Source organism: Diabrotica undecimpunctata, chromosome 6, assembly GCF_040954645.1.
Source record: "Diabrotica undecimpunctata isolate CICGRU chromosome 6, icDiaUnde3, whole genome shotgun sequence".
Lineage (NCBI taxonomy): Eukaryota > Metazoa > Arthropoda > Insecta > Coleoptera > Chrysomelidae > Diabrotica > Diabrotica undecimpunctata.
The window spans coordinates 16,842,154-16,867,087 of record NC_092808.1 but is presented as its reverse complement, the minus strand read 5'-3'; the positions used below and the strand labels follow the sequence as shown (position 1 = coordinate 16,867,087).

The following is a 24,934-nucleotide window of genomic DNA, read 5'->3' as shown; positions in this document are numbered from 1 at the left end:
GCAGACAACTCAAAAAATATTTCCTTATGATCAATTTAAACGGATGCAATTTTGTGAAATTATGATGGAGAGATGCCATGCAAATAATAATTTTTTGAAAAATATTTTGTTTACAGATGAGTTCTCCTTCACAATTCACAAGAAACATAATCCATCCGTTGTACGTTATTGGTTTCAGGAGAATAAGCATTTGAGTGTGTCTGTGCGTACGCAGTATCCACAAAAGTTGAATGTTTGGACTGGAATTTTGGGGGACCATATTATTGCTCCTTTTTTCATTGAAGGCAATTTAAACGCAGTCAAATATCTCCAATTACTGCAAAATCAAATTATTCCTGCACTTCAGCGTCTTCAAATTAACTTCAACGGAATTTGGTTTCAACAAGACGGCCGTCCTTCACATAATGCAGAAGTCGTTAGAGACTATTTAGCGTTAATTTTTGCTGAACGTGTCATTAGTACAGACGGTAAAACAAAATGGCCCCCTTGGTCACCCGACTTAGCTCCTATAGATTTTTATTTTTGGGGGATGCTAAAAACGAAATTGTACAGGCATGAGTTCGAGCGAGCCACCAACTTAGAGGAACTGAAGCAAAACTTTTGGTATATTCCCAATAAAAAACAGTAAGCTGCCATTTAATCAATTCGCCCAAATTTGATTATTTTAGAACATTGTTCAAATGCTAAAAAGACAACAGGTCAAATAAAACCAATAAGTTTGGCAACGTTGAACTTCCCCTCTACGATAGATTATTACCCATTCTGTATATATATATATATATATATATATATATATATATATACAGATTGAACGAATTTAAAACGGAACATACAATTTAATATATGTCTGTTTGAACTGCATTTGAAATAGTTGACCAATATAAAACTTGGACAAAAATAAATCCATACCCGGTGATAGACATTGTATAAAATATCGTTCAACTATCTGCCTCGTTTAAAGGAAAGAGGAGCTTGCCAAATAGTCGGAGAGATAAAGCCGAAATTTAAATTTAAAATACAGGGATGAAGTTGTCATTTTTTTCGGAAAAATTAACGATCGATAATATGGATGAAAATTTGCCTAGAGTAAGATCTTGGTATAACTAGACGAAATCCCAAAGGGCGGACGCGAGAGTGGATACATAAGGGGTGGCGGACAGGGGTGAAGTTGCAATTTTTTGGGGAAAAATTAACGATAAGTAATATGTCTGCCATTTTCATGGCTCATTATTTAGCTCCTAAAAACTCTAAACTCAAAAGAGCGGACAGCTGGGTTGGTACAGAGAGCCATAAAACGGGGTCAAATGTACCACTTGGCTGCGCATTTTAGGTCTCGGTAACAATTTTTAAACTGATTTTATTATGATATTTTTATACCGATTAATTTGAAAATTTGTATGCTCACTTCTGTTACTATTCTGAAAAGCGTCAAGTAGAGTTTTCCTCAAAATTTTCCAAAAAAATTTCCGTAAATGAAAATTTTCGTAATTTTTTGAGGTAAAATCTAATTTGTAGAATCCTTTCGATTTTCTGTCAGTTATACCATGATTTTTTTCCAAAAATTTTCAAACAATTTTTCCGATAAGAAAAAAAATTTAGAAAAACTTTAAAAATTTCGTCATTTTTCTCACTCTCATTGATGTCATCACATTCATCATCTTCGTCACTTTCACTTTCAATAATATCACATTCATTATCTGCTTCATTTTCAATCACTACTTCTCGAACTGATTCTAGCATCCGAGGTCCACTAAACCATTTGAATTTATATGTTTCATCTTCAAACTCCCAACCATGTTCTTCAACAATCAATTCTGTTGGTATTTTTTTATGAGCATTTGTCCAAATATTTGACATATAATGAGCAGCAACATCTACTGCGAGCTGCTCGCAGTAGATGTTGGTGTAATTCATCTTGAGATGGTGTTAAGCTTGAAGCATCGAAATTTTTTAGTTTTTTTTTAAAGGCTCGTTCACATCATGCAACTATACTGCCGGTTAAATAGTGAAAATCTGACATCGTTTACTTTTTTTTTTGGAATTGTTCTCGTCAGTCCTGTTCCATATAAATGACATATGAAAGTTTCTAAGGTTTCAAAAACTTCATTACAATCGAAGTCAGTTTCACCAAGTTGGATAAAAGCATCTTGATACTTATTACATTTAGCGCATGCGTCTAGAATTACTGATCTAAATGGAACGCGCATCATTATTATTTTAATATTTTAAAATAATAATGATGCAAAATTAATGTCCAAACAGAATTTGTAAAATTATAATTAACTAATGAAAAAAAAAAAAAAATTCAATCAATTTGAAAGTTAAAAAAAATATTGAAAATATCTACAAAGTAAATTTCAAAACTTAAAAAATTGATAAATCCACTATTAAATTGATTTTTATTAATAATTATTTGTAAAATGTTAAAGGAATTCTACAAATTGAATTTTACCTATTGATAAATAGAAATAATATATTTTGTATTTGATTATTAATGTAATAATAAATCAAATTTTTCTTATATCGGAACAACCATTATTTATGCAATATAAATTTAAATACCTTTTTATTGTAATAAAAAATAAGTAAAATTACTATTTGTTATACCAAAAATATTTAATAGTTAACATTATAAAATTACTTTAATTTAATAAAATATCAAATATCAAACATTTATTCAATTAAAAATTAATTCGTAAAATATTTATATTTAAGAAAAAAATGTGATTTGTAAAGTAAATATGACTTTAGTTTGAAAAAAAAAAACATTATCATAATATCATTTTAAAACTACAAAATATTCTATAAAAGATTCAGACGATGACGTAGAGTTTTATCAAATGTTTTAAAAAAGTTTTTCTAAATTTTTTTTTTCTTATCGGAAAAATCGTTTGAAAATTTTTGGAAAAAAATCATGGTATAACTTACAGAAAATCGAAAGGATTCTACAAATTAGATTTTACCTCAAAAAATTACGAAAATTTTCATTTACGGAAATTTTTTTGGAAAATTTTGAGGAAAACTCTACTTGACGCTTCTCAGAATAGTAACAGAAGTGAGCATACAAATTTTCAAATCAATCGGTATAAAAATATCATAATAAAATCAGTTTGAAAATTGTTACCGAGACCTAAAATGCGCAGCCAAGTGGTACATTTGACCCCGTTTTATGGCTCTCTGTACCAACCCAGCTGTCCGCCCTTTTGGATTTAGAGTTTTTAGGGGCTAAATATTGAGCCATGAAAATGGCGGACATATTACTTATCGTTAATTTTTTCCCAAAAAATTGCAATTTCACCCCTGTCCGCCACCCCTTATGTATCAACTCTCGCGTCCGCCCTTTGGGATTTCGTCTAGTTATACCAAGATCTTACTCTGGGCAAATTTTCAGCCATATTATCGATCGTTAATTTTTCCGAAAAAAATGACAACTTCATCCCTGTATAGGCACCCCCTGTACCACGAGGGGCGTCCGCCTGTAAAGCAAAGTCTTAACCCAGTTACAATGAATATATTCCAATAGAGAAATGTCATATTACTGATCAGTTCAAAATTTCGGCTCTATCTCTTGGACTATAACTAAGCGATAGGTGGTTTGACAGTATAATAACTGCTTGTGTAGTCTAGTTTTCACAGTGATTCTAGGCAACCTATTTGGATGGCGTTTTGACTTGTTCTTGAATGAATTCAGAATCCAGCAGCCCGCTGAAGTATTGGATTTTTATAATATAATTATTTGACAACCTTTTGTTGGCCAACCACCTAGAGCGGAGTTGAGCCGAAATACATTGATTTCGTATGTTCCGTTTTAAATTCGTTCAATCTGTATATATATATATATATATATATATATATACATATATATATATATATATATATATATATATATATATATATATATATATATATATATAATATACATATATAAATACTTTTCAATGATTTGTTGGATTGTATCAATTTTGTAAATGTATGTAAATGTAAAAAGCATACCTACACGCTTAAATAAACATTAAGATGCTTTATTCTTTTTAGGCATGAAATTAAATCACTCCGAGCAACTGCCTTTATGCGAGGTATATTTCTTTCCTTTATAATGTACAGTACAAGAATCTCATTATTCGTCAGCATCTTAGCATACGTTCTCTCTGGATATGACATCTCGGCCGAAAAGGTGTTCGTCATTACATCATTTTACAGCGTCCTTCGTCAATCTCTGACGGTCTTCTTCCCTCAAGGTATTGCGCAGGTCGCAGAAGTTCGAATATCTATCCAAAGACTAAATAAATTCATGCAATTTGAAGAGATAGATATGGTCAGAGAGAAGTTTGGGCGATGTTCTGTGAGTAGTAGTAAAAGTTTGGATTTATCGAAATCTGTAAATGGAGTTGAAAAATCTGATAGAAAGGGGGAGCTAGGAGTCTTTTTAAATAATGCTAGTGCCAAGTGGAGTGACATGTCAGTGGATAATACTTTAACAAATATTAATATAAAGGTAATGTACATTAGGCTATAATATTATTTTTACACAATAATCCATTTTTAACACTTTTTTTATTACGTTACTTACCTTTGTAATGAATTAATTACATTAAAGATTATTTTGGAACAAAGACGTCGATTTCAAAAAGAAAATGAAGTAAAAACCTTTTTGAAAACCCGTGAATAATACTGAGCACTATCCTAGCATACCGTAAGGTGACCAATTGGGAATATTTTTTGAAAGGATCGTAAAACAAGGGTTGCGGAATTATCCGAAAAGGGCAAAAAACAACGTTGAAGTTGAGCTGGCAGTAGATTGGTTGCAACATGCAATAGTCGTCTCATATGGGAAAAACTGCGTGTTAAAAGAAAGTTGCCCGCCCAGACAAGCAGCTTGGTGGAATTAGGAGCTGTCTGATCTCAGAAGAGAAACAAGACGGCTCTTTATTAGAGCGAAGAAATCAGGTGATTGGGAACCATATAAGGTTAAACTGAAAACCTACAATAAGACAATCCTATCCACTAAAGAAAAATCCTTGAGAGAATTATGTCAAAACATTGCAAGTGCACCTGAAAGTGCCAGGGTTAACAAAATCTTTAAGAGAGATAACATTAATAAACCCAAATCAGTTAAATTGCCCAATGGGGAGTACACGGACACAGAGACGGAGACTGTATATCACCATTTAAGTGTTCACTTCCCAGGATCGACGCATTTGACTAGTGGTAATAATCATCAAGCAAACTTTAGCCCAACCAGAAGTGACTGGCTGACCTCTGAAGTCATCTTTAGTTCTCACAAGCTCAGATGAGCTATTAAAACTTTTAAACCATTCAAAACTGCGGAACTAGATGGCATATTGTCCATGCTACTCCAAAAAGGACTGGAAATAATTATGGGTTCCATGATCACAATATTTAGAGCTAGCCATGCTGTGGAATACATTCCCAAAGCTTGGAGAAGGGCGAGTGGATTATTAAGATGCTTCAGAGCAGAATAATATCCACAGATACGTATGAAGGTGCCATAAACCTGAGGGTAATTAAGCGGTGCCCTCAAGTCAGTATTGACACCAACATCATGGAATATAGTCGTTGATGACCTGACTCATAGGCTTAGCATCCAAGAAATTTGTGTCCAAGGTTTCGCAGACTACATTGTAATAGTAATTATATAGGAGAAAATTTCCCAGTACTATTGTGGATCAGATGCGGTATGTTCTTCATTACATAGAGAATTGGTGTCTGAAAAGGAACCTTTATGTGAACCCATCCAAAAATAAATTAGTAGCCTTGACTAATAAAAGGTAGCTTACTGGACCTGAGAGCTGAATTTATTTGAGAAAGAACTAGAAAGAACCAGTGAGGTTAAGTATTTAAGGGCCTAGATTCCCAACTAAATTGGAGCACTCCACTAACCATATAACGGAATTCAAAATTTTCAAAAGCATTCGACATCTCTATTTAGTCCATATATAGGAATATGTTAAACGGGGGAATTTTTCCATTTCCAATATTACAATTTTTCGTTTAACCAGTTTTATCCATTTTAGGTTTATCCCAGTCAACTATTAGGAGTAATAGGTCCAGTTGGAAGCGGCAAAAGTTCTTTACTTCACGTGATATTACAAGAGTTGAAACTAGTTAATGGATCTGTTACTGTCAATGGTACAGTTAGCTATGCATCACAGGAGCCATGGCTATTTGCAGGTAGCGTTAGACAGAATATATTATTTGGACAACCCATGGACAAATTAAGATACAAGACTGTGGTTAAAAAGTGTGCTTTAGAAAGGGATTTTAGACTTTTGCCTTACGGAGACAAGACTATTGTTGGAGATAGAGGTGTATCCCTCAGTGGTACGTATACAGTTGGTTTTACATTTATCTAAACATTCTGATACAGCAATTTTATAGAACAAAGTTATTTCCATCTATCGTTTTTTATCCTGTCGCTTTCATAGATACTGTTGGTTAGATGGACACTCATTGTGTATTTAAACACTCATTGTGTATTCGTGCACTGTTTAGCACGAATTAATTTTCGATCTACTTGTATCTTCCATTTTGACATCCATTTATTTTACTACAGGATAAATTAAACCTGGTTAAAACTTATCTCTGCTTCCAGTTTTTTGTGAATTCTGTCATGAATTACCTTCAGAAATACTTCCATGTGGCTGATAATTCTATAATCTTAATTCTTAACTTTGGTATTCACTTTCGACGGAAGAGGCTAATGAAGAAGACGTTGAAAGATTCTACGGAGAACTACAGGATGTATGTGATAAAATCCAAAGACACGATGCTGTTATAACGTTAGGCGATTTTAATGCTAAACTGGGGAAATAAGAAACGTTTGCAAATATATTTGGGAAACACAGTTTGCACACTGAAACCAGTTAAAATGGACTCAGGGTGGCACAGTTCGCAGCAGCAAATAATTACGTAGTTGTCAGTACTAACTTTCAGAGAAAAGATATCCATAAAGGAACATGGAAAATACCAGGAACTAACGAAGCCAATCAAATTGACTATATACTCATCTCAAAAAGATGGGCAACAGACATAACTAATGTCAGAACGTATCGTGGGGCGAACTCTGACTCAGATCACTATCTTGTAGGGGCAAAATTACGGCAGAAAATAGCGACAGTAGCAAAAGGGAAAAATATTCAAATCAAAAAATGGAATGTCGAAGGATTCAAAAGCGCAACAAAAAGACAAGATTACAGAAATGCTCTAAAAATAAAACTCAACCGAACTAGAGAGGAAGATACTGCAGAGGAGGAATGGAGACAATTAAAAACAATTATAACGGAGTCAGCAGAGGAAACTGTCGGAAAAGCCAAAAGGCAAAGAAATGCGGATTGGTATGATGATGAATGCAGAACTGCAGTAGAGGAAAAAAGGCAAGCTAGGCTTAACCAACTTCAAAGAAATACAAGAAATAGCAGTGAGATTTATAACGAAAAAAGAATACAAGCGACTAGAATATGCAGAAGAAAGAAAAGAGAGGCTATGAAAAAACAAGTACAAGAAATCGTAAAGCATAACAACAGACGCGAAAGCAGAAAATTCTATAAATGCATAAAAGAAAGCACACAGTCATTTAGACCAAAACTAACGATATGCAAAGACAAGGACGGAGAACTACTAACAGAGAAGCAAAAAATTATAATGAGATGGAAACAATATTTCGAAGAAAATCTAAATGCAGACAACGAAAATGATCAGAACGAGACAATATATTATACGGCGGAGCTGCACATCGAAAATCCAAGTTATGAAGACGTAGTTCAGATAATAAATAAACTAAAAAATAATAAAGCACCAGGAACGGACGGAATTTCGGCAGAATTATTAAAGCATGGAGGATCCGAACTCTGGGAAAGAATCCATTACCTAATAACATTAATATGGTCGAAGGAGCAAATGCCAGAGGAATGGACAGTTGGCCTCATACAGCCAATATATAAAAAAGGAGATAAGAGGGAATGCCAGAATTATAGGCCAATTACATTGCTAAATGTAATATACAAAATTCTTTCTGGTATAATCTACAATAGATTATTAGAATACTCCGAAAATATAATTGGTGATTATCAAAATGGATTCAGACCAAATAGAGCCACTACAGATAACATATTCATACTAAGAACGATACAAGAAAAAGCTTATGAATACGACATAGACCTATATAATATGTATATAGACTTTAAACAAGCTTTTGATAGTGTGAAAAGAGACAAAATGCTGGAAGACCTTTGTAATCTAGGTATACCTAAGAAATACATCAGCCTCATAAAAATGACATTGCAGGGTTCAAAAGCCGCAGTCAGAGTAGATGGAGAACTGACTCCCTTGTTTAACATCAACATGGGAGTAAGACAGGGAGATGCCCTATCAACCATGCTATTCAACCTAGTTCTTGAGGCAGTCATCAGAAAAACCAATATAACCGGCCATATAAACACCAAATCAGTACAAATTACTGTATATGCAGACGATGTAGCCATCATTAGTAGGAATAAGCCACGACTAATGGAAGTGTTCAAACAAATTGATCCTGAAGCAAGAAAAAGAGGTCTCAAAATAAACGAAGCAAAAACGAAGTATATGACAGTCAAAAGAATAACTGACAATGAAAATAATATCACAATAGACAACTATACTATCGAACGAGTGGATGCCTTTACATATCTCGGCACAGAAATCAATCAGAATAACTCCGTAAGTAGCGAAATTAATGCACGTATTTCCAGCGGGAATCGTACATACTATGCTAATAAAAGATTGATGACATCGAAATTATTAGACAAAAGAACCAAAATGACTATCTACAGAACACTGATTAGACCCGTAGTAACCTATGGATGTGAAACTTGGGTAATGACGAAAAAAGATGAAGCCCAACTCAGGACATTCGAGAGAAAAATACTGAGGAAAGTATATGGCCCGGTACAAGAGGAAGATGGCACATGGAGAATCAGGAGAAACGACGAGGTTAATGAGTTAAATGAAGGTTATGACATTGTAAGATTTGTGAAAAGTCAAAGACTGTCATGGCTGGGACATGTGCAGAGACAAAACGATGCAAAAACAACAAAGAAAATGTTACAATGGAAGCCCATAGGAAGGCGAAAAAAAGGAAGGCCCAGAACGAGATGGTTGGATGACGTGGAAGACCACCTGAAAACAATGAACATAAGACAATGGAGAAGAAGGGCACAATAGAGATCTGAATGGAAGGACATAGCCAGACAGGCAAAGACCCATCCAGGGTTATGATGCCAAAAGAAGAAGAAGAAGAAGGTATTCACTTTCTTTGGCAGATAAATAAAGGTGAACACCAGGCAATCGTTCGGAATAATACCAGTTTTTTTTAAGTACTACTTATATAATCTACTTATTAGTTTTTTTGAGTACCTAATGGGATTTTTTTTAATTGGAATAAGCGCCAACTAAAGTTTAAAATAAGTTTATTGACGTTCCAATTTTCATTTCGGAAATCGTTATAAAATACAAACATTAATGTTTTGTTGCTGTTTATTTTAGCATAATTCTTTATTGACATATGTTTTATTTTAATAACATATATCTCTTTTATTTATAGGTGGTCAAAGAGCAAGAATTAACCTGGCAAGAGCCGTCTACAAGCAAGCCGACGTTTATTTGTTAGACGATCCTTTATCCGCTGTAGACACTCACGTCGGAAAAGAAATATTTGAACAGTGCATTACGGGTTACTTAAAAAATAAGACTGTGATATTAGTTACTCATCAAATACAGTACTTACAAGAATTGGACAATATATTGTATTTGGAAGATGGCATTCCTAAGACAGGTAACTTTTTTAATATATTTTCTATCTGTATGATATGAAAAAACTTTATTTACACACGAATACCAAACATACAAATAACGGAAAAGCTGTAGTTACAGAATGGACTTCAAATGCAGCACATGACAAAAAAATAACAGGAGGAATTTAGAGGCATTGGGTACTTCTTGGCAAAAATCGGAAGTGAAACAGTTCACGTGGTTATGTACATATTGTGGTTAGCTCAATGGCACACACACCCGGCAAAATCCCGGTCCCTTCCAAGTCGCCCCCGACACTATTCATCCGAAAACTAGAGTGCCACGAGTAGATTCAGGAAGAAATCTTCCTTGCCATTCCCCGGCTCATCCGCCAGGTAGTCACTCGATCTCGCGTCTCCCGGACGTCAAGTTTCCTTATACCATGATTGCATTTGGAGAAGGAAACTATTTAATTCGCGCTACTCAGAAGAATAGAGCGTTTAAGAAGCCCCTCTATCTTCTGTCACTAAAATTCGAATTCGCTGGTGTGTGTATCCTGACCTTAGTATCTCACAGCCTAGCGGTGGATTGTGGGATAAACCATTAGCCAGATGCCAATATATGTTTGAAAATCTTAGGATGCCGGCCGATCTGAAAAGTGGAAAAGCTGAAAAAACATTTTTTTGGCGGCGTAGCTCGAAGCCCAAATGAAGCCGAAGGCGGGCCATTTTATGGTCTTTCGAGAGAAGATATTCACTGACTAGACGTGTTGCTCGGGTTGCTCCTGCATAAGAGTAAGACAGAGAGAAATATCTAGACGTTTATTCTATTCTTAGGGCCAAAATTTGAAACGCCTCTTTATCACGAGGAGCGCAAAATAATTACTTTAGAGAGAATGAACTAAAACTTCGGAGAGAATATAAAAAATTACTTTTTTTATTTCAAATAGGTATTACGTCAACATTTATAAATCACAATTTTAAAATAAGTAATTTACAATAATAAATAATTTATTATTGTACATTTGAAGAGATTAGGCGGTGCTTACCTTGTCTACCCCGATGGGCCGCCCCTCGGATCCACTAAACCTAAATGGCACACTTCTAAATCTGGCGAATGAAGTAAAGTATACTTGGACTAATATTAAACTCAAGGCTGACTTGGAATGAGCAGATAGAACATGTGGTAGAGTGTTTTCTCTTCCAACATATGCCGGGAACCAAAACTTCTATATTGGTTGATCATAAAAGACGCCGATTAATTAATCTTTCAATCATTTAAGGTATAGTTTGATGTTGAAGAAATATTGTAGTTAAGAATTTATTTTATTTGACCAGTGTTGATCTTACAAAGAACGCATCTTGAAACAAATGAGTTTAAAAACTACTTTGTTATATCTATGTGAGTATGTGTATTTACGTAAAGAGTGACGAAATTATTAATACGTTGTGAGCGGCAAGGTGCGATAACTGAGGAGAACGATATGCTTATATTATGGGCACTGAGAAGCATGATATGATTGTATTACCTGAGGAGTGCGTTACGATTGTATTTTATTGAGGACAAAGAACCAGCTTATAGGAATACATATTTTCAAGCGAGGGGAGATTATACGATCTTTTTAAGACTTTCTAGTTTAGGATCTAGTTCGGTTCAAATTGTTTTTTATAACTATAAAAGGAAGGTCTGACCTACCTTTAAAGGCGCCTCCTAGTAGCGACTCGGGCATTATTTTATGGTATATTACATATGTGGAACAGAAAGAATTACCAAGAGAGCAGTAACTACGTTAATGGTAGCCAGACGCACACCAAGTGCCATCTTCGTTCCGAAGGTTGGCGATCATCAGGGCTATACGTATTTTCGAAACTGCTGACCGAAACAATTCGTTGCTGCTACAGCTATACCATTCCCGTAGATTCTGTAGCCAGGAGTTTCGTCTTCTTCCTATGGACCTTTTTCCTGCTATTTTCCCTTGCATAATTATTCGAAGCAGTTCATATCTTTCGCCTCTTGTAATGTGTCCCAAGTATTGCAGTTTTCGTTTTTTGATCGTAAATATGACTTCCTTTTCTTTATTCATTCTTCTCAAGACCTCGACATTTGTGACTCTCTCGGTCCATGATATTCTCAGGATTCTGCGATACATCCACAGTTCAAATGCCTCTAATTTTTTGGTATCAATCTTTTTCAACGTCCATGACTCCATTCCGTAGAACAGCACAGAAAGTACGTAACATTTCATAAGGCGAAGTTTCATTTCAAGGCTTAAATCTCTTCCGCAGAACACTCTCTTTATTTTAGTGAATATGGATCTGGCTTTTTCTATTCTTGTTTTGATTTCTGCTGAGCTATCGTTGTCTTCATTTATAAAAGTGCCCAAATATTTGTATTTGCTAACTCGATCGATAATTTCATTGTGTAAATATAAATTTTGGACATTTTGTGTTGATTTCGATATTACCATAAATTTAGTTTTCTTTATGTTCAAAGATAGTCCATATTCTTCGCTGCAGTCTGCTATCTTATTCACCAATGTCTGTAGCTCTTCAAGTGTTTCTGCAATTAGAACGGTGTCGTCGGCAAATCTCAAATTGTTTAATCTAACACCATTTATTTTAATACCTACGGATTGCTCAGAGAGTGTTCTATTCATTACGTCTTCGGAATAGAGATTAAACAGGGTTGGTGACAGTATACACCCTTGTCTCACACCTCGCTTTATTTCAATTTCTTCATTGGTATTATTCTCCACTCTCACTACTGCTTTCTGATTATAGTACATATTTGCTATTAGTCGGATGTCTCGTTTATCTAAATTCTTTTCTGTCAGGAGTCTCGTTAGGTGATCATGCCGCACTTTATCAAAGGCCTTGTTGTAATCTATGAAACACATGAATACATCTTGATTTATGTCAAGACATCTTTGAGGCATAACGTTCAGTGCAAACAACGCCTTTCTTGTTCCAAGTCTATTCCGGAATCCAAATTGGGTATTATTGATGTCCATTTCCAGTTTTCTGTGTACTCTAGAGTGTATAATTTTCAGGAATATTTTCAGTACATGGCTCATCAGACTGATTGTACGGTAATCACTACATTGTTTGGCATTTATCTTTTTTGGTATAATAACAAAGGTGGATAAAAGCCATTCTTGTGGTATTTTTCCTGATATATAAATGCTATTGAAAAGTTCAACTAAAATGTGAATCGAGTCTTTTTCTATTAGTTTAAGGATTTCCGTTGGTATTTCATCTGGACCTGGGGCTTTACCATTTTTCATGTTTTTTAGTGCGTACATTACTTCTTCTTCCGTTATTTCTGGACCTTCGTCTCCTTGTATGTTACTTAGCTCAGATTGTTGTCTATCATCTGCAAAGAGTTCTTCAATATAGTTTTTCCATGTCTTCAACTGTTCTTCTAGTTCTGTTATTATGTTTCCGTTGACATTATACAGGGTATTTGGCTGCTTACGTTTTTGTGTACCTGCAAGTTCTTTCACTTTTTTATGTACATTAAAAATATCATGTTTTGCCTGTAATTGCTCTATTTCTTCACATTTTCTTTTGTAAAAATCTTCTTTTGCTATTCTGATTTCTATTTTGATTTCTTTCTGTATTTGTTTATACCTTTGTTCGTTTTTTCCTTTCATTATTCTCCGATTGTCCATGAAAAGAAGGATCTTATCAGTCATCCACCTTTGCTTTATTTTTGGTTTTTCTTTAGTCAGAATTTTCTTCGCAGGACCTGTTATCGCCATTTTTACGTTTTGCCATTTTTTATCTATGTTGTTCGTTGGCTGAGATGTTTCTTTTTCATGAAGTATTTTCAATATTGTTCTGAAGCTATTTTCTTGTGGCATTTTAAATTAATTACTATTTAAATGGGAATAAGCCACAATTAAAGGCTAAAATACGTTTATTGACGTTTCAATTTCCACTTCGGAAATCGTTCTCAAAATACAAACATTAGTAAATTAAACAAATTTTGTTTTTTGTTACTTAGTGAAAAATTCTTCTAATAATTTAATTTTATCAGACTCATCTATATTGACAATTCAGACATACATTATACATTTTAAAGTAGACGACTTTGCCAATATTGTTGAGTTGCGTTCCTGGGACGACTTTACTTATAAAATAGTTCATTCAATTACATGAAATCAACTTTAACTTGAGAATATCCGTCAGAAAATATCTGATTTTAAGGAGTTTCTGTATCGTTCGTTTATCAGTAAAAAATCAATCTGGTTTCGAATTATTCTTTCGACATTGTCCTGGGGTGATTTCCACGTATAAAGTCTTCTCTTTGGTAAGTTGAAGAATGTATTAGATACAATCATGTTATTCTCCTGGCAGAATTGAAGTAGTCTGTCACCTCGTTCATTTCTTTTACCGAGTCCGTATTCTCCTACATGTTTGCCACTTTTTCCTTTACCAATGTTTGAGTAATTATTATTACATGGTGGTAAAACCAAAAATTTCATATGAATCAGTGGTATGGTGGCCAGAGGTAAAGCAAAAAAGTCTCATCCTCAAACTAAGCAAGGTGCAAACACTTGCTTTGGAATCACAGTGGTTATGAGAAGCACACCAACGGCAGCTCTGGTGGTCCTACTGGATCTCCTTCTCTTACACATAGTCAAAAGGGGAGAGACGAGAATAGGATATTATAGATTGCGAGGAAACCTGAGCAACCTAACGGTTATATCAGGACATAGTATCATCATAAATAGATTTAGGGATGCCGAATAGATGTTAACTCCTAAACATATGGTACCCAAATACAGGCCTAAAGTACCTTTCCAAGTGGACATTTTCCAATAAGTGAACGCACTCGACCCAGACTGCAGGGTTATAATCTGGTATACAGACGGGTCTAAATATGTAGAAGAGTCTAGTGCAAGAATATTCAGTAATGGTGAAAATGTAAATATTTCTGTTTCGCTAGGAAAATATAGAGCAAAAGAAATAACTATGGGAGCTTTCGTACCGCTATGGGAGCTATTGAACGATTGTCAACTGAGATTCAGTTTGACATTTTCATCAAAAAGAAAGATCTATATTACTTTTCACTGCTTTTGCAAACTTCAACATGCTTACAATTGGATAGATCAGTCAGCAGAATGTACTCTGTCGATTGAAAATAGAACACTTTTAAATATGCGGCTTCCAAGGTTTGATTACAATAATAAAATAATATGACAATAACAATAATGTTCTCGCTTATCTGTTTAATAATTATTTTGACAATATCACGTTTCGGCAGTGACCTAGTTTCAATTTGAAACGAAAGTAAATAATTGTATCTAAAAAATTTTATTAAGAATTATTGAAATAACTTAAGACTTTGTTTCCCTTATCTTACCGAGAAGAACACAACAGTGTCACACTTATATGGGTTCCAGATCATTTACTATTTGTTCCCATCTCTATTCTATTTTTTTTTTCTTTCAGGCTCTTTTAGAGAATTACAAGCCGGTGGATTAGACTTTACAAAATCACTCGGTGAATCTTCGGAAGAAGAAGAAACAACTAAAGAATCTGAAGTCATGCGTCAGCTCTCTATAAAAAGTGTTGCTTCAGTAGAAGTGGAAGCACCCAAAGAAATCGAGGAACAAAAAGGCACCGGTTCGATAGGTGGATATGTATACAGAGCCTATTTCAGAGCAGGAGGAAATTGTTGCGTTATTTTTATATTCTTCTTTTTATTCCTGGTAACACAAATGTTTGCCAGTGCCTCAGATTACTATTTATCTTATTGGTAAGTGAGTTACTGAGTGATATATATTGCAATTATTGAAATTATAATTATCTAAAACATCTTCATATTATTATAAATGCTTATTATGCTATCATATAAAAGACGTAACTTGTTTTAGGGTAAATTTAGAACAACAAGACAGTGCCGCAAATTTAACACAATCAACAGGACATTCATCAAATGTGACCATCACTGATAATTTTTGGCACTTTTCAAGAGAAACCTCGATATACATTTACTCCGGTCTAATCGTGTTGTTGGTGGTTATAACATTGGTCAGATCGTTCACATTTTTTATTGTGTGTATGCGTGCCTCTACCAGACTCCATGACAATATGTTCATCAGCATTACCAGAGCCACTATGAGGTTCTTCAATACTAATAGTTCTGGAAGAATTTTAAACCGGTTTTCCAAAGACATGGGATCCATTGACGAACTTTTACCGACAGCTTTAATAGATTGTCTACAGATCGGTTTAGCTCTTCTGGGTATTATAGTAGTTGTAGCAGTTGTAACTCCTTTCTTAATGATACCGACTGTTGCTATTGGAATAATTTTCTTCTTCTTTAGGATCTTTTATTTGAGAACTAGTAGAAACATCAAACGAATTGAAGGAACAAGTAAGTCTATCATTTTTAATAAGAGATTGTTTTTAACTTTATACATTTTTAGCAAGAAGTCCTGTATTTTCTCACTTAAATGCTTCTCTTTTGGGATTAACGACAATCAGAGCTTTTCAAGCTGAGGAAATTTTGAAAAAGGAATTTGATAACCATCAAGATTTGCATAGTTCAGCTTGGTTTGCTTTTATTTCAACGTCCAGAGCTTTCGGATACTGGTTGGATTTACTGTGTATGGTTTACGTTACTCTTGTCACATTCAGTTTTCTAGTTATTGGTAACGGTAAGTATATATACGTAGTTATATATTACTATAAATAATACTCTTTTTATATACCAATGATTGTATCTAAAATGTATCTTTAGAAACATTGTACGATTTTTAAGTAGATACAAAATCTGATTGAGTCACAACAGTCCTCTTAGGTCGAGCGGAAGTATGGTAAAGCGCCCCCTCATATCCACAGACATTATAATATCTAAACTGCGCGTTGCAGAAACGTTCCCCAAATGCGACAGAAAAAAAAGGTGCGAGCAGTACTTGCATCTCTTTCTAATTGGCGGGGTTTATTACCGTGACCTTCCCACTACCAAACTTTGTAATTAAATTAGATTACGGATTAAATAAAAATTGCAAATATTTCTAAAAAATCGAAATTTTTAAATTTCAACTTTATTGTATCAATAAAATTTGTACTACAAATACGTAATTTTAAAAACCAAAAATGTTTGTATTGTATGCTGTATGTTTTCTTTACGATTTTTCCAAGTCACATCTTTCATCAAAAATAATTAGCAATAAAAACATTCAAAAACTTACGTTAAGATATTGTTTGATAATTTTGTAATGTTTGATTTGATAAATTTCGAGTTGGGACAATATCTTTTTTGAGCTGTTTAGGTTTTGAATCGAAATTGATAAAATCATTTTGATGAAAATGTTCACTGCATATAAGTGAATTATTGAAAGAGATTGTTTTTCCAACTACACTAATCCATTTGTTGCGTAATTCTTCTGACTTGCGAAATATGAATGACATAATAATTGCTTATACTTATAGTAAAAGTTAAAGGAACTTTTAGAAATATTGTTTTTTTTTTAAATATTATTCAAAAATATTAATTGCTCATTTATGGAATGATCCATTTTCATATACACTTGATTGATCTTTTCCATAAGCAACACTTCTTTACCATTTTCAATTCAGGAAATATTGAATAGTTTACCTACCTTATTTTTAGGATTTTTAAAATTTGGTGGTCTAGATTACATTTACTTACATCTTATCTCCTCCTGTAGTGTCTTCTTTATTTGTGATCAATTATTCTGAATGCAAGTATGAGTTTAAAACGTTAAATCGTTTGTTATGTGATGATTGTTGTGTTGCCTATGTACTAACATGAATTTTGTCACAGAGTTCTATTAAGTAGCCGAGGTTGAAGTCCTTATGATGGTAATAAGACAGGCTAGAGGGCGCTATTTTTCGGCGGAAAAAAAGGGGGCATGAATTTGAAAATTACACTTGACTGAATCTAAGCAAATTTTAAAAAATCTCGTTTGCCTAAAAATATTGCTTGAAGAAAATTTATTTACTACAGATAGAACAATGCTATTAAATATCCTAACATTTACACAAGAAACATTTTTGAAGTCACTAGTTGCCAAGAACAAGCCTGTTTTGTGTTTTTCACAACCTAAAAAGGTCTTATCATTATTTTTTAAATTTACTAACCTGCTAAATATACAATCTAAATAATTTACTAAGGGAATAATTTTCCTAATAATAGATCCACACATAGGTATAAAAAAGGATACAATCCTTTAATTTGGAGTTCTTATTTCCCACCAACACAATGTTTAACTGTTCCGGAAGTAGATCTATGTCAGTTTCTATTTCATTATCTTCCGAGAATATTTTTTTCCTTCTTTACCCTTTAGCTTATTAATCCACTAACATAATATAGCCACTGCGCTACGGCCGCCACTACTCACCGAAATACATTTTTTTATTGGAATGTCTTATAGTACAACCCAATATACTACCTGATCGAACCATTTTATACAATTATTCTAAACCACAAATAAAGATTAACCAATATATTATTATTTTAAACTTAAAAAAAACTTTCACAAAATTCTATGTAAATATCACGGAAAACAAGTGAAATTTAAAACATTGTTTTCATTTTGACCCCTTATTTGTGGACACCTAGCGGACAACGCGCGCACTAAACTTTCGGCTTCACTTATTCTCCATGAGTTCTATAAGTTTATTCTTACTACGTTTATGATTTCTGCTTTATAGGTTTAACTGAAATACTTGACTCACATTTTCAACCAGTACTATGAGATCAATCAAGTCTTCTTTGATGTTCGCAAGAAGGGCTATGTCAGGTTCATCGAGCAAAAAGACAAAAGAGGGAATCTAATCGTTATGAAAAGGCGACCAAAAAAGTGGCCTCTGATGGCGGACATATCCGGAAATGCGAATGCGCCAAATTTAAATTTTCCGACACTTATTAACAGTAGTTATAAAATAGTTTTCAGAATGTGTCTTAGACGAGAAAATTTTAATTAAATATTAACGATAACAGTCTAAAATGTGAAACAATTGTTAAAAAACTTCAATATAAATAAGATTTCATGTGACAGTTGGGACAAATAATAACATAACCCAACTAAATTTGATTTCTTAAACAAGGAAAGACTCTCTTTCCTTGTTTAATTTGGCCTCTCAAGATGGCACTTCCTGTCTAACAATATTTTTGCCCCCACTACCTTTACATTCCCTCTTTTGTCTTTTTGCTCGATGGTCAGGTTGTTCATTTTTCGACTATTTATTGATAATACCCTTTTCCCATTCCTCAAGTGCTTTTTTCGAAATATCTTCTCCGTATATATTAAATAGTTGTAAAATAACAATATATCTTTACCTGCCACCTTCTTTTGGGTAGAATTAATTTAGTTAATTGTAAGAAATTATGTTAATGTAATTAGATCTTATAATATTAGTAATTTAGTGAGTTTGTTTTTGCAGTTAAAATAAAATTAATACTAATAATAATTCGTAACCACGTTTGTTTAACTTAATTCGTGAATCCACAGAAAAAACGTAAAAATAAATATTTTTTAATTGTTGAATACTAATAATAAATATTTTTAGAACAATTTGGAGGAAATGTTGGCTTAGCTATTACCCAAGCTATCGGACTGACTGGAATGTTCCAGTGGGGAATGAGGCAGTCCACTGAACTGGAGAACCAAATGACGTCCGTAGAAAGAGTACTCCAATATAATGATATAGAAAAAGAAGGCGAGCTGGAGTCTCGACCTGACAAAAAACCCAAACCTTCATGGCCAGAGAAAGGCAAGTTGGAATTTAGGGACCTTTACCTAAAATATTTCCCACAAGATCCCTTTGTTTTAAAGGATTTGAGTTTCGTCGTCCAACCCAAAGAAAAAATTGGTATCGTCGGAAGGACAGGTGCAGGAAAATCTTCGCTTATTAATGCTCTCTTCCAATTAAATGAAACTGTCGGCGATATATTGATTGATGAAGTTAATATTTCACAAATTGGATTACATGATTTGAGAACGAAGATCTCTATCATCCCACAAGAACCTGTTCTGTTTTCCGGAACTATGAGGAAGAATTTAGATCCATTTGATGAATTTTCAGGTATGTACTACAACTTCAAACTGTTTGCTTCATCAATAAACAAACGTGTTTGTTTTATCAAAAAGTCAGCAAAAAATATCTTCCAACAATTATTTATAATTTTACATTGAATAATTGCTTTTTTTATAACTAAAAATATGTTTTAGATTCTGAACTGTGGAGCGTTTTAGAAGAAGTAGAACTAAAAGAAGCCGTCGAAAACTTGGTAGCCGGTCTAAATTCCAAAATGTCCGAAGGTGGCTCAAACTTCAGCGTAGGCCAACGCCAGCTTGTGTGTCTAGCAAGAGCCATCCTCAGAAAGAACAAACTTTTAGTTCTCGACGAAGCAACGGCTAACGTCGATCCACAAACAGATGCTCTCATCCAGCAAACCATAAGAACTAAATTTGCAGAATGCACGGTTCTTACTATAGCTCACAGACTGAATACTGTAATGGATTCAAATAAGGTGCTGGTAATGGACGCGGGAACTTTGAAGGAGTTTGACCATCCTCATTTACTATTACAAGATAAAAGTGGTATCTTTTACGGGATGGTTCAGCAGACAGGAAAAACTATGGCTGAAACTCTTCATCAGTTAGCTAAATATAGTTATGACACTATTAGTCATCTTCAACCAGACAGTTTTAGGTAGTAGTTTTGATGTGAGCACTGTCTGTTCGTGCGTTTAAATTAAATAAATTAATCAATTGTAGAAATTTCTTCCAAATTAACAGTTTGTAACACTTTAATGCCCAAGACATTTAATATTGAACATAGTTAAATGCTCATTTCTTGGTTTTTTACTTTATATTTTTATTTTCTAATCTGTTATTGAGATAAAACTGTTTTTTACGTAAAATCTTAGTATCTACATTCGCCACCGTATTATTACGTAAGGTTATGTGAATTTCATGTGGTTTTTTTTTGGAGTCTAAAAGTATTTTATTGATTAAAATAACTTTTTCAAAAGCAATTGTAACAGTTATTGAAATTCCTGAATAAAAGATTAAAAGGTACTTTTTTGGTGTGAAAATTAAACGATAGGTGTATTCATTGCACTATAGCCATGTTCATTCTTATGAATAGTATCTGCATCTGGTAATTTCTTTTTTTCTTCATATTTTGTTTATTGCGACTCTGCAGTATACAACAGAGTTTTTTATTAGTTTTTTTTCATTTATTACGCTTCCTTTTTGAAAGTGTATTTTGTTGTTGATCTGTTTCGCACAACAAACTAACAATAATAATTTTTAGATTCATCTTTCATAGTAAATGCACTGACTTAGCCGACGCGATTTTGCCGATAAATGTGCGTTACCTTATTGTTTACAAGATCGAGGCCAAATAAGTCAACTGTCATTTTTGAATTACCATCTATAATGGACCGTGGAAGTGATGACGTAGATTTTATTGACATCTGTCAGTTTCACTTTCCAAACAAACCTTGTTTAGTATGGATAATTTGTATTTTTCGTTATTTTTTCATGTTTTTTACAGAATCTTTCCGCTTTTTGCAATATCTAAGTATTCTAATAGTTACTACAACAATTTTACAAGGTTGTGTAAATAATAAAGCATGTTGTTTTATAAAAATAGCAATAAAATGAATGTATCAATAAAGTAAGGTTAGAATGTCTTTAATTTAAATTTTTAAACAATATTTCATAGAAATAGAACACTGAATTATGATGGTATTATCGTAAAAAACACTATACTTAAAAAAAAGCAGCAGAGGAAGCAAAATGTTAACTTTATAGAATTTAAAAAGTCTTGAGATTGGGCATTTCAACTTTTGTTTGGAAAGTAATTGACAGTTGTGACGTCACACTTCCACTGTCCATAGTGCCAGTTATAAACGTTTATAAGTAGTTAAAATCAATAATAATTTTTATTTTAAAATTTTTTTAAAAACAATTTCCGCATTGTGGAATTCCCAATTATGGTTTAATCCCATATAAAATATTATTTAACTGTAACATACTACAAGAAAATAGTTCAGAACAGTCTGTTACATTGTTGTTAACTTGGAAGATATTATTTCAACAGACTTTGCTAGTTGTATGACGTTAGAAACTTTTTAAACAACTGTTTTAATATTTCAAAAATATATTTTTGAGATTTTACTAAAATAAAAAAGATTTTGAGAGAATTTTAAAACAATCGCTTGCTTTTAAAATGATTGTATTTTCTATAGAGGTGAATTTTGTTTCGTTTATATTTAAATATATTAAACAAATAATATAGATTATTGTAGACTGATTAGTTTAAAAAGTTTAACATACATATCTTCGAAAAGTACAAGTATTCCTCGAATAAATCAATTTTAAAAAATTACCGAGTACTTGTTGTGAAATAAATAGAAAATGGAATATTTTTTATCCTCCTCAATCTTTTCTCCTTCGTAAGGATGTAGTGGCGTCATGTAATTTGTTTGACTATTTCTGCCCATATATCTCTCTCCTTTGCTTCGGAGAAAGAATAACCAGTCATGTCCTTTATTTGGTCCGACCATCCGACAAAATGAAATACTTGGAGTCTGGATTACGTAAGATCTGAATCCGAAATCAGAAATTCGTTCAAGAATAGAGCAATCAAGAGCAGCCTTTTTGAAGATGAGGAAATTTCTGAGTAACCAAAGACTCAATCTGTAAATCCGATATCGGATGGTAAAACGTTATATCCATTCTATTCCTCTGATGCTCTTAAGAAAAGCAGAAGATGGAGACGAATTTGCAATGGTTATAGCCAACCTTCATTAGTGGAGACTGCACTAGAAGAATAAGAAGGCCTTGGAATAGTCAACAAAGCATACATTTTTTATACCTGAAGTGATAATTTATTTGTTTGTATCTATATAAATGAAGTGATAGCAATTAGTGCAAATAAATAGCAACACCGCATTACAGATTATACTAATAATCATCTAATAAGAAGGGGACTATTCAACCGACCAGAAGAAGCAATTGCTAGAAGCCTTAAGAGATTTACAGTGAATCATTAATGGATTACTAGTATATCCGAATCAAACCATTCCTCTTGCATCATATTTGCTAGTTTTTATTTATGTTTATTAAGTTTATTGTAAATTTCAATAAATAAATAAATAAAAATTAAAAAAAAAAGTCTAAATGTATTTTCGGTCCAATGCTTGACAATTGACGATGTGAAAGGAGTTATTTGACATCTGTTAACATTTTGAAAAATTATAAAACAAAAATTGCATCTCTAAAGCAAGGATAAGGGATTTCATTTCAGATTTATAAACCTAGAGAAGTAAATATCGCTAAAAACACAAAACCAATAATATCAGTGGGAACTAATATTATTGAATAAGTAAATATAACATAAATCAAAAAATTACTTGTTAGAACAGATTAATTGTATCACACCTTAACATCCTGAGTAGACCATAGCGAGAGCAGAGTTTCCCGTATATCATAAGATCCAGCTAACTCGAGACTACGTTTGTTTCTTTTCCTTTCTATCACAAAACATGCATAGAGAGCATGCTGACCTATTAGGTCTTTGGGATGTCAAACTCTTGGAAGGCTGAACTATGTGAAGCCTAGCCTGTCACATACACATACTACCGGTTCAGGGGTCCAGGGCCTCCAATAAATTGCCTGTCGCTTCAAAAGCAAAGTGGACTAACCTGTCTATAAAAGACATCCGCTCGTTTATACTCCTTTACACTCCACTGTCCTGGCACACAGAATTAATTGACAGGGTTTAACATCGCAACGACAGTAAGGGTCATCTTGGAACCAAAGTTTGTAGGCTTCTAAGGCTCTTAAGGCTGCCGGTCTGAGTGGATAGTAATATATGATATATATTAGTAGTGATTTGATATTGTGAAGATATTCTCTTGAAAGACTTGTTCATAGAAACATAGGAAGTGACTTAAACCCGGTACCACGCCCATACAAGGGTTAAAACTTGTTTAAAAATGGAGATTTGCATATATTATTTTTCGACGAAATTATGAGACATAGAATAAGCAGATAATATATTAGCGACCACATAAATACAATTGGACAAAAGAAAGATAGAAAAAGGATAATCTCCAAAAATAACTGCCATAGAAATCTAAGGTTGTCAGTTGTAGTGTCTAGGAAATATAAACAATTATTTAAATTTGGTTTCTCGTTACTGTCCTAAATTTATTTACTGGCGAGGTACTGATTTTTGAAGATATGTATGTACAAAATTATTTAGTAGATCTGTATGTTAAAACTCATTTATTTAATATCACTATAGCATCTTGTCCATAACTAAGTGTAGCCTAAAATTTTTGCTATAAAATATTTTTTGTTGTTTTCAAAAGATGAACAATGCAAAAATATGTTCCTTGATACCAAAGCTCATGTACTTTTGGGGTATTTATGATAGAGATATTATCTATTATGAAATTATTTTTATAATACATCGATGTTAATGAAAATATTTGTTTTATTTTTTTTTATTTTTCACCCTTTTTTTCCTTTTGGGTGTAATGGCCTTAATCACAAAGGACTACAGCCTCTAAGCTTACAAGAAGCGATAGAAAAAATCCAAGCACAAGATGAGTTATATCATTAGGAGACTTCATTGCTAAAAGCATAGTTTATCTAATAAGAAAAGTAAAAATAGACTTCGAGTAGGGCAATTATTATATCGTTACCAGCACTAACTTCCAAAGAAAAGAATATCTATGTTACGAGCAATGTCCGAAATTGGACAATCCTAGCATTGTACAGAAAATTTTGTCCACTTCTAGCATTGTACCCCTTTACTGTACAATCTCCGAAATATATATAATCGTCTGACTTTGTATAAAAGAATTGCTGTACAATGTTCGAATTTCAATAAGTAGCCATGCGTCAAAGTTTGAGATAATATATCAGATATCGATTTTTACGATTATTCCCCATTTGTTATTAACGACAAACAAACATCAATTGAGGTTATAAATCCATAATTAATCAGCGTTTTTGACTCTTGGATTCGTAGAATTAAATTATTTTAAATTATCATACATATCTCTTGAAAATCTAAGATGTTTTACAAACATCTTCCCTATATTATAGTGATGTATCTATCTCTTGAAGCTTTGAAATGTTTCA

The 24,934-nt window shown here is 33.2% G+C and overlaps 1 protein-coding gene across 2 annotated transcripts in view; it reads left to right on the top strand.

The window, feature by feature from the left end:
• The window catches only part of LOC140443200 (probable multidrug resistance-associated protein lethal(2)03659), a 103,692-nt gene extending 79,425 nt beyond the window's left edge, over nt 1-24,267 (top strand). For both annotated transcript variants that reach the window (XM_072534318.1, XM_072534317.1), the window contains 8 exons: nt 4,036-4,495; nt 6,036-6,342; nt 9,599-9,829; nt 15,243-15,549; nt 15,668-16,170; nt 16,223-16,453; nt 19,335-19,850; nt 19,997-24,267. In XM_072534318.1, the coding sequence (XP_072390419.1) occupies nt 4,036-4,495; nt 6,036-6,342; nt 9,599-9,829; nt 15,243-15,549; nt 15,668-16,170; nt 16,223-16,453; nt 19,335-19,850; nt 19,997-20,484 (3,043 nt within the window). In that variant the 3' untranslated portion in view covers nt 20,485-24,267. The remainder of the gene's footprint in view (nt 1-4,035; nt 4,496-6,035; nt 6,343-9,598; nt 9,830-15,242; nt 15,550-15,667; nt 16,171-16,222; nt 16,454-19,334; nt 19,851-19,996) is intronic.
• Nucleotides 24,268-24,934: the final 667 nt, after the last annotated feature.